The sequence below is a fragment of the Corythoichthys intestinalis genome, chromosome 2 (genome assembly GCF_030265065.1).
Source record: "Corythoichthys intestinalis isolate RoL2023-P3 chromosome 2, ASM3026506v1, whole genome shotgun sequence".
In the NCBI taxonomy this organism is placed as follows: Eukaryota; Metazoa; Chordata; class Actinopteri; order Syngnathiformes; family Syngnathidae; genus Corythoichthys; species Corythoichthys intestinalis.
The window spans coordinates 13,921,788-13,933,378 of record NC_080396.1 but is presented as its reverse complement, the minus strand read 5'-3'; the positions used below and the strand labels follow the sequence as shown (position 1 = coordinate 13,933,378).

At 40.6% G+C, this 11,591-nt stretch overlaps 1 protein-coding gene across 1 annotated transcript in view; it reads left to right on the top strand.

Annotated features, from left to right (window-relative positions):
• Positions 1–350: 350 nt before the first annotated feature.
• chrna4b (cholinergic receptor, nicotinic, alpha 4b) overlaps positions 351–11,591 on the top strand; it is an 81,600-nt gene continuing 70,359 nt past the window's right edge. Inside the window, exon 1 of the mRNA XM_057857519.1 lies at positions 351–612. Within this exon, the coding sequence (XP_057713502.1) occupies positions 531–612 (82 nt within the window). The 5' untranslated portion in view covers positions 351–530. The remainder of the gene's footprint in view (positions 613–11,591) is intronic.

The following is an 11,591-nucleotide window of genomic DNA, read 5'->3' as shown; positions in this document are numbered from 1 at the left end:
ATTTTGAAGCCCTTTCTCCCTGATATCAATATTCAGAATCTTGCGGGTACGACTACAGCTGCTGTTGAATCCAATAAAAGACAACTTTGGTAGCGAAATGTTACAATTTCACATAACAATACCAGGGTGTTTTTTTTCCCAAGGGGAAAAATGTTTCAAATTACAAACAGAATTGATTCCGTTCATCGTCAATGGTTCCACCGTGCATTATTAAGAACCGTTGGAGGGCAAGAGAGAGAGGGAGAGAGAGAAGGAGGGAGGGAAGAGGCTGAGATGAGAGTCAGAGTGAGAGAGTCATGCATGCAGAGGAGCAGGGAAGCGAACTCATGTGATCCGAGGATTCCACCAGAGCGAGGAGGCACCTGCTAGTGTTGAATCCAGGCAGGCATCCCTCTGTCTCAACTCAAAGTGGACAGCAGAGTGACAGCCGGGGGACAGATGGATGAGGGCGAGCAGCACCAGGCTGACATTGACTCATTCAACATTTGGCTCTTTAATAAGATCATCTGAAGCAAGACCAAACTGTTTCTATGGCGACATCCTGCAGCTTGAGGAGCACCATGGGTGTAAACAAATGTTTCAGCTTACTTTTGCTTACTCTCACCACACAAGGTAAATTTTATTTTTCAATTCTACCATGCTATTAAATAGATACAGTACGTTGTGATCATGTGCTTTCAAGGCATGCATTCACCCTTCTTTTCAAACTTTCAGTCATTTTACTCAAGTCATTGTGAGTCTAAAGGAAAATAGAAAAAAATGTATCTAATTGCAAAATCACCAAGCAGGTTGGGTGGATTTTTTTTTTTTACCTATTGAGAAAAGTGTCATTAGTTTCTAATAGACATTAAAAGAATGCATCATTGTGAGATTGCGGTAGGGGATTTTTTTTTTTTCCTGGTTGCTTTAAAATAAATAAACAAAATAAATAAATAAATAAATACGAATTTAAAAAGAACATTCACTATAATTTTCACCCTCTTTCAATATTTTCAATGTTTAATTGAACAAAATGACAAAATATTGGAGAAATATCTGGAGTATCCATTTGATGAGATTGACTGCCAAGTTTATTTGGTGACCTGCTAAAAAGCGTTGCCGGCAACAGGGCGCAAACACTGCGAACGGATATTTGCTGCTCATGCACTATTGGCCTCAGAGAGCACATTGATCAAATGAGGACAGAATTGGGTCCAGTCGCTCCGCAAACCAGCAGCTAACTAACCTGGACGAACCAGTTTGCTGTGTGCGTCATAGAGATTCAATCAGTTTTACTTTGTTGGAAGTGCAACTGAATATTTCTTCATTTAGTTTGATATAAAATGATTTGTATTACAGATCAAAAACTAGGTATACCCATTCAAACCTGAACCTCAAATGTCGTTCCCAATACAGTATGTTCTAATGCGCTGGTTTACCTCTTATGTATTCAAAATTAAAATTCCTTTTTAAGGAAATACATTGGTACCTCGACATACGAATGAAATCCGTTCCAGGACATGGTTTGTATGTGGAAATGGTTGTACCTCAAGAGAAATTTCCCCATAACAATCCATTATAATTCGATTATTTTGTACCACTGCCCAAAAACCTGTGATAAATACTAGGGATGTCCCGATCTGATATTTGGATCGGCTCGACCGCCGATATGCGCAAAAAAATGCGCATCGGTATCGGATCGGCCAACACGGAAAAATTCCGATCCAGACTCCCGATCCAGTTTTTTTTGAAAGTCCGGTCCGGGTATTCCAGCGCACCGATTTACATAATCCATTCCAGTTTTTGCTTTGGTTTCCCTAAAATCCGGTCCGCATTTTGCGGCACACCCGTCTCCCAATTTACCTCCGTGGCATCTCCTACATTATGACTGCAATGTAAATTTAAAGTTTATCGGTAAAAATGTCATCTGTGTGGGATCATTTTACCTTAAAGGACGACAAAGACGAAGAGGCAGAGTGCAACATATGCCACAATAAAGTAAAGCATGGTGGTAAAGCTGTAAGAGGTTTTACTACAACCAATCTAATCAAGCATTTAGCGGAATACCACCATAAACATTATAAAGAGTATGTTAAGAAAATTGAAGACAAAAAGAAAGGTCCTACACAACTGGCCGAAACTTTTGCTATGCGCGACAAACTGGCACTCGACAGTCCCAAAACCCAGGGAATAACAAGAGTCATTGCCGAAGAATTCATTCTGGATGACGAGCTATTATCTCTCGTGATTAAAGACGCACCATCCAACACTTAGAACCACGGTACAACATGCCCAGCCGTCATTACATCCTTGAGTTAGCCTTGAGGGATTCGGCCGTGGAAGATTCGAGAACGATTCACAAACATCCAAATTCCGGTTATTGAAATATGTCAAGTAAAGCGGAACTAATACACAACGCGGTCTTCAGGGCGCAATGAGGAACGGACCGCATTGCGTCCCGAGAGTAAACATCATGCTTGTCATAGACCCGAGTAATGCCAATGCTTAACTCACGGCTTCGGCTCAACTCATGCCGCTAAATCAAAAAAACACAAGAATACCTGACTCCAGCTGACAGCCGCTACAAACTACGTCAACATCATTTTACTGTAGATAATAGATATCATATGTATATAGAAATAGATGCAAAATGACAGACTCAACGGTGTTAGCAACACGTTTTTAAAACTAGATGGCGTTAGTGAACAGCCGCCATCTTAAAGCAGAAGACTTCCCTAGAAGGCTGTTGTAGCGAACCTTCCAAGCAAACCTAATTAACTTTTTATCTAAAATACTCCTAAATCGGCAAAATCTTGACTTGAATCTATCTTCAAAACAGTTTTAAAACTTTCACATGTCAAAAGTAGACAGAAGGGAAATTATGGAATAACGGGAGCAATTTTAACAACTTTAACGGTTGATTCGCAACATTAAATTAATTGAATGTAGTTTAAAGCTGCTTATACAGAATGGGGACTTGAGTATTTTATTTACTGTTTTAAACTGTTTACTTGATACTGAAATAGTCGCTTATTTAAACCTGAGAGGCTTTTTGTACAATTTTTGTAACTAATGCACGAAACATGAAAAGTATCTAATAGCTTGGGGGCTTTGTGGGATTTTCCACTGAGGTTGTTTGTATGTTTTGCGTTTTCAAGACAGTTTACAATATTATTTGCACGTTTTACTGACTGACTATGCCATTTGTGTTTATTTATAATTTGTGTTTATCACTGAATTAACAGGCCAGATTCTTGTTACCAACCATTGTGTGTTATTCAAACTCACCTAATTAAGCTGGCTAGTTGTTATCAAGAGTGCTAAAACCCTTTTCAACATGAGTCCGACAACTAAATAAGGAGGCTAAATAACTTTAAACTTTAATACATGCTCAGATAGGCCGGTATCGGTATCAGCCAGTATCGGTATCGGATCGAAGTGCAAAACAATGTCGGTATCTGATCGCAAGTGCAAAAACCTGGATCGGGACATCCCTAATAAATACTGCGGGTACAATTACAAATACAAATTACTCATTGCCAGAGGTGGGTAGTAACGCCTACTCCGTTACTTTTACTTGAGTAACTTTTTGAGAAAAATGTACTTCTAAGATATTTATATTTATATAGCCATACATTTTTTGAATAGATTTGTGAAGAAAAAACGCTACTCTTACTCTGCTACTTTGGGCTACAAAACAGTTGTAACATTTTTCTTCTTTATTCTAAATATTATATTTATTTATTTTTTTGCCAACAATGCCAAAAGTAGCTCTTCTAATTTCCCCAATGAGATGTCGCACCAATAATCACATGATTCCATTACACCAATCAGACGCAAGCTTGCCGTTCTATGATCACACCACCCTGTTCAATCACGTGACTTCTTTAAAGCACTGTAAAAAAAAAAAAAAAAAAAATGGCAATGAGCACTGCCCTCAACATGAATCGAAAGCGCTGATTTAAACCTTTTCCCCCAGTTTTTATTTGGCGCCGACTGACCGTGAGAATATGATCTTTTTGATTTCATAATAGTAACGATGAAGGAACTACTGTATTCACTAGGGTTGTTCCGATGATGTTTTTTTGCTCCCGATCCGATCGTTTTAGTGTGAGTATCTGCCGATCCCGATAATTCCCGATCCGATTGCTTTTTTTTGCTCCCGATTCAACCGATTAGCTACGTAAGGATGGTGCATATTAACTGCTCGGCGCACATCAGCTGGCCACTGTATCGCTGCATCGGACGTGTCTGGATCAGTTTGAGTGGCAGCATCACTCATATTAGGTGAATACTGAACAGACACACTTACTGCCTGACGAACTGACAGTAGAGGTGAATTATTAGCTTCTTCTGTGACTAGCGGTACACCAGAAAGTTCGCCTACTGCTGTAGTGACAGGAGCAGCTTACCTGTTGAAGAGAGTGGCCAGCAGTTTGTCTTTGGAGCTTTATTGCGCGCATTTCACTCGCTATCCATGCGCGTTGAGGCTTCTTGTGAGGGAAAATAGTTAGGACAGCATTTGATTTTAGTCTCCGCTTATATCCAGCCGCTCCGGTGAGCTCTTTCATAAGTTGTCGTCGACTAAAAGCCTCGAACGCGGTAGGAGAAAAATGGCGAGAACAAAGCCTTGGGTCTATGGGAAGTTTTGTCAGTCTACAGGCGTTTTCCTAAACCTTTCTCCTCTTCTTGTCAATCTGCTGAGACTCACATAACTCCCCTTGTTTCCATTTGACTGGAAATTGCATCCACAAGCAGCACATCGTGGCATTTTACTTAGCGAGTTTAGGCAGCATTACACAATTGTTGTACACAATTGGAAACGTCCCATTTACGTCATCACTCCGAGCCCGCAAAACATGGCGCCAACTATCGGTGAAAATATGTACAGTACTAAATATTATAAAATATTGCCATTGATTTAACATTTTATGTGTTTCTATCAACATATTTTAGTACAAGAGAACAATTGTGTTTTTGTACAGCTTGAATTCGGGTCCATTTTGCAGTAAATTGGGGGGCTTGAGATATTGATTTCGAGTGATGACGTCCCTCTAAGCCCCCAATTTACTGCAAAGTGGACCCGAATTTGTATTATGCACCCCTCTGTTATCGAGAGAGTTGGTACGCTCCATTAGCCGCGGGAGCTAAACTGAGGAAAAGCTACGAGTGACGTCACCACTCGAAATTAATATCTCAATAAAAGCATAATACTGTATCAACAAAACCGTTGCAGCACAAACAATTGACATCATTTTTATATAAATTTGCGTCTGACGGGGGGTGGGGGGCAACTTCATGGAGGGCCGTATAGATGGTCACAAAGTACATATAAAGTGTATAAAGTGTCGGCCTTTGTTTTTTTTTTTTTAAACTTCCGGGTCATCCACTTGCCGTTGTGTTGCGTGATTTTGCTGCTGTGCTGTGAGCCATTTGCTGTTGTGCTACGAGCTATTTGCTGTCGTGTTGTGGCAGTTGGTATTCGTGCTTTTGCCAATTTGCAATCGCGGTTTAGGAATTGGGGATCGTGTTGTGGCAGTTTGCATTCGTGCTACGAGCCATTTGCTGTCGTGCTGTGGCAATTGGGGTTCGTGCTTTTGCCAATTTGCAATCGCGCTTTAGGAATTGGGGATCGTGTTGTGGCAGTTTGCATTTGTGCTTTTTTCTTTTGCAAAGCGTTTACATTTGGGGTTCGTGCTTTTTTCTATTTGGAAAGTGTTTGGACTTTGCATTTCGCCTGACACCTCTCGGCCACCGTAAGGATCCCTTTAACAAATGTATAACATTAAAAGATGCAAAACAAATAAAATATGAATAAATAAGAAATTTTTGAAACGCATTTTTATTGTCACCTTAACTTACTGGCGAACGGAGATCGGAGGAGACAACGGGTGTAGAGTTAAGGCCGAGTTGTACTCCCGCATCAGACCTGCGCCGTCAAGGAAGACCCGATTTACGACCCTGCGCCGTAGCCTGACGCGGTCCTATTGATTTTTCAAACCCTAGCGTCAGCCTAGCGTCACGTCAACGCATATAACGTGGCAGAAATGGACTGTGATTGGTTTGCTCAGACTGTTGTTTCCGGTTCAGCGCGAAATCACCGCCATTGTAAAACATTATTTTTCACGCAAAAATGGACCAAGCCGACAGGAATATCTTCGCTCAGACTGTTGTTTCCGGTTCAGCGCGAAATCACCGCCATTGTAAAACATTATTTTTTTTACGCAAAAATGGACCAAGCCGACAGGAATATCATCGAAGAGCAAGTCTCGTCAAGACATTATTGTGATTGCCAAATGGCAAGGACGGCGATTGGGAAAAAAAAAAAAAATGGAAGAACCACCGAGACGTGTGTGTTCGGAATCGAGTGGTCACACGAAGCGGTGACCCAGTCGGCCAAAAACTGCCATTTTTTTATCACTTTATGTCATATTTTTGGTTGGTGCACTTCATCATTTATTGTTTACATATGTTTGCTGTGAGTCTGTGGCTTAGTTACGTGTCACACTTCAAGTATATGAGGAATAAGGCACAGGTTTGGTGTCAAAAAAGTTGTTTTGATCTTTAATTTTCAATAACAGACATCTCACACACGATACATCATCACTGATTGAGAGTGCATTGGTGCTTATTATGATAATGTTAAAATCAAGGCTCCCAACGCAGTTTGGGAAGTTCCATAGACGCATGGCTTCCCACTGGCTGGTTGTAGGACACGGGGAACAAATTGGCTGGAGGGCTTTGCAGACCTTGGACGCAGTGCTCGACGCTAGTTTGAAGCTAGCTGCCACAGTTAGCTGTCTCCACCCAAGTCTAGAACTCTCTGTATGGCATCAAAAGTCGGCCAGACCACCTCGAAACGGTCTTCTGTGTCGCCTGCCCCTCAACATTTGAATGATCAACATTTATTCAATGTTGATTAGCAGAAGATTTACATTCAATCGTTCCATCTTGCATTGTTTATTTTTTTCTCCGTTAAACTAGACTAGCGGAAGTCAACAAGCATGCCCCAAAACTGTACAAACATAACACCACACCCCTCTAGTGGCTTGGCGGTGAATTACAGAGCAACGCCTTCCTTCACTGCAGAACTATTGAATGCTCATTGACGCCGTAATCACTTCACCGTCACCGCAACGCTAGAGTATAACTCAGGCTTTAGAGGAGGATACGAGGAGCCGTATTGTCTAGCCCAGTGGTTCCCAAACCAGTCTTCAAGGACCCCTGTGGGTCCTGTTTTTGTTCCTACCGATCGAGCACAGACAGTTTAACCAATGAGGTTTCTGCTAAAACAAGCAGCACCTGACTAAAATCAACGATTACACTTGTAAAACACCAGATTGGTACACATGTGTCGTCCTGTTTTGTTGGAAAGAAATCCAGCACCCACCGCGGCCTGATGTGGAATAGTTTGGGAACCCCTGGTCTAGCCGGTTCACTCAAGCACACTGCGCTCATATTTTTCTATGATTTCTTTCATTTCAACGGTAGGCGTCACTTTCTTCCTTTATTCACCACTATTACCATTTGCACAAACCTTAATAGGACCCATGAGGATTTCTCTTACAAGAAAATCTGACATGCTGCCGTCTTGAGGGAAAAAAATGAAATTGCGACGCTGTCATAAATCGTTGTGTTTTGAGCATGTCGTATGACGAGACCGGTGCTGTTTAGGGTTGCCACTTTTCAGAAATAGAAATAAGGGACGCCCCCCTCGGGCCCAAAGCCTTACTGGCGAAAAAAAGGGGCATCCCCAAAACTCCTAAAATGCATAGAAATGTATCTATTTTTAGATGAGAAAACTGTATTGTGCACTATGTGGGCATGGCAGTTTCCTTGCAGCAGATTGTTTTTTTTTTTTCTGCAGGTTAGTCAAAACGAAGTTGTGAATATCGCAATTAACATTTGGGTTGTCGGCACTGAATCCGGTCACGTGATCCATTGACAAGCCAAATTTCTTAAGGGAATGTTCCAGGAGAGCTACAATTCCAGCAGCTGACTCGTCTGCATTATCTATGAAGTCCAGCATTTTGTTGGTGAACCCAGACTCTGGACTGAAGTACTGGACAGCAAGGGGAAGCATCTTCCTGCTCAATTTATTCGAGGCATCGGTCTGTATGGAGAATGGGATGGGTGACGTTAAGATCTTGAGCACATCACCCACTGCCTTTGGACCCAGGGCTTGTTTCAACAGTGCCTATTGCTTTGTTCTCCCCAAAGTCATTTTCTTCACCATTTTGAAATCACATACAAAAATCTTCTTATTGAGCCTGTGTCCACAGTCAGCACTATTGTAGCTCTGGCTGGCTACGTTTTACTGTGTGGTATACCTGTGTCACCTCAGCTGCAGTAATTTAGAGTGTAGGAGTGGGATGATGTCAAATTCACTATCAATCAATCAATAGATAGTATATATCCGCAGTAGGACTATTTATTCAGTGTTTATTTGCTGATAATCTATTAGGAATGATTCCAAATGAGGAGCATTAGTTAGCATAACAAAATAAGATGTTCTTTATGGGTACATAAATTCATTCCATATTAATTGATAATAAATGAATGTTTAAAAAAAAAAAAAATCAACAATAATCAACCATAGTTGCAACTGAAATAGCCTAGCTATGCTCCTATCAATGCAAGATGTATGAAGGTAAATATAATTATAGCTTATACAGTATGTTATCCATATACAAGAGCATAATAACATACCAAATCAAGCTCGGGATGTTTCAGGTACGAATAATTGTGACGAAGGCTCTTCTGGGATCTTATATACAGTTTGTGGAGGTCCCCTGCAGCATGCTCTTTTACACCTCTGTGAGACGCTGCAAAAACGTTCCTGCCTGCGTTGCAGTTCGCGTTATAATCAACATCAGTGACTCTATCGAGCCACGGGTTCCCCTCTTCCCACTCCACTGTATTTTTTGGAGACGTTTCCCCTTTTGAGGATGAGGTGGGGTGTCCTGAGCTTCTGCTGGTGAAGAAGACATTTTTGTTTTGAAAACGCGCAGGGCGGTGCGCTGAACAGAGCAAGCAAGGGAACTAGGCAATGAACCCGGAAGTGGAGCGCAGTGCAGGGCAGACACCAGTGGGCAGGCAGATAACTATCTTGCTGTCTTTAATATCCCCTGCCCTTTTTGTTCATTATTGTTGGCTCAGTGGTCACGCATGAGCGCAGGAGGTGTGTGTTTGTGTGTGACAGACGTGCATGGGCTGGGCACACCGCCGCCCACCACTCCCCGCCATCGAAGCAGCAGGTTGCGCGGGGTCGCCCCATGGGACAATTGTGAAATACCGAATAAACTGTGCGCCGTATTGGTTCAATACAGAAGCAACTTTTAATTCCCAATTACGGAACGATTCCATATTTCAAGGGAAGGGTGGCAAGCCTCGTGCCGTTTATAATAATAATAATTATTATGCATTTGATTTATAGGATGGATGGATGGATGGATGGATGGATGGATGGATGGATGGATGGATGGATGGATGGATGGATGGATGGATGGATGGATCTTTGCAACGCTATTACCGTTAATGAGGACTTAAAGGTGTGCGTTACTATGCATTAGTACGTTTGTTGAATGACACAAGAAATGTCTGAGACACGGAAAGACCTGAGCGGGAGAGGGGAGGAGGGGAAGGAGGTTGTGACTTCGTTGCTAACGCGATGCTAGGTGGCTTGGAGCATTAGCATAGCATTTGCGTTTTCGCTAGCATTAGCATTTAGCGTGGGGAGCGTCATGTTAAACGCTCAGGAAACTTTTTACATAAGAGTTTGTGCCGTTCAGGTCGGTACAATTGATTGAAAATAATGGACTGTTGTCCTGTTCAGTATGCATTATCATCACTAAGTGGGTGTTTTCCTTTTAGATACTACAATATAATAATAATTTGTTTTTGTTTTTTATTACCAAGAAAATGGTCACTTGCCCAAACTTCTCTTGAATGACGTATCCATGAACCGACAAAGATAGAAGAGGGAAGAGATTCAAGCATCACCAGCATATTGAAAAATATATATGGCGGAAAACACTCAGGTGACTTGAAGTTCCGCTCTGAGACCCCCAATTTCACCAAATTTCAAAATTGTCCAATATGCATGTATGATACATCATCGGAAAACTTATAATCTCTGTTTTCCGGGGGAAGAAAAATTTTGAACAGGAGGGCATTTTTAAAAAAAATATATATATTTTTTAAACAGCAAAATCCTTTCTGGAGGTGAGAGCACGCAAGAGCAGAATTAATGACGCCATGATTTTAACGAGATATTATCATGTGCTTACCTTGTTTCGATCCAAAAACTCCACGTAGCATTAGGCCTGTCGCGATAACAAATTTTAGTGTGCGATAATTTATTTCATGAATTATTGCGATATTATTACACCCCCCCCAATTAAAAAAAAAAAAAAATTACAATAACACTGTGAGAATACAGTATATATTAATAGATCATCTACACCCATTTAAACTCAATAAATGTTTACTCTTAAATTCAAAAATACTTTTTAGGAAATCACAACTAAAAACAATAGACCATGCCTCTTTTAAGTAAAAGACAACAATATTAATACTGCACAGAAACACAGAAGAAATAAAATGTGTTTTTTAAGAAAAATAAAATTCCACTTAATAATTTAAGCATCTAGGCAAATGAAAACGTTTCCCCTTATAGCTTCTGCTATGGCGTTCCATGTGTAATACAGTGGTACCTCTACATACGAAGTTAATTCGTTCCAGGAGCTTGTTTGTATGTCGAAATGGTCGTATGTCGAGCAGGATTTTCTCATAAGAATACATTATAATTCCAATAATTCGTTCCATAGCCCAAAAACCCACACTACATCCTTAATCAATACTGCTGTTACTATTGCAAATAGCAATTACAAAGAGCAAAACAAATAAAATATGAATAAAAATCAAAATAACAATAATATAATAATAGCAATAATAACAATAATACAGTACAGTACCTGTAAAAATGTAACAAATCCGCTTCTAATGTGGCGGACTTTTTTTTATTTTTTAGTTGGTAACAAGGAAGCCGAACTTTTGGCTGCACATCAGCCTCACACAGGTGCACGCGAGGCGATAAATCGCAGCGGAAAAATGATCGCCTTCATTTTTATTTACCGTGCGATAAATGGAATTATTGCATATTGCGACAGGCTTACGTAGCATATATCATCGAGTGTCAAGACACAGATGTGAATGGCCACAGCCGGATTTTGGGGGGATTTTATGGGTGTAACAAGGTAATATAAAAAGGGTCGCGATGCAGAAATTGCAGACCTCAAGGAGTGGTCGAGATGTTCTTTTTCATATATTTACCCTTTTAAACTTAAAAAAAAAAACTTCTAACATATCAAAGAAAATGCGACAGTAACAAAAAAAAAAAAAATACAATTAAGCGATCTTTATGAGGTAGATATCCGTGAGTTTTATACGGACGCCATTTTTTGATAGTGACGTAATTTATTTACAAGTTTAAAATATGCGAGTGAATAATTTTTTAAAGTCGCACTTGGTATGAGGGAATAGAACAGATCAATGGGCAGCTTTGTCTCAAATTTTGAACTGTTGCTAAAACATGCAGTCAAAATGAGAAG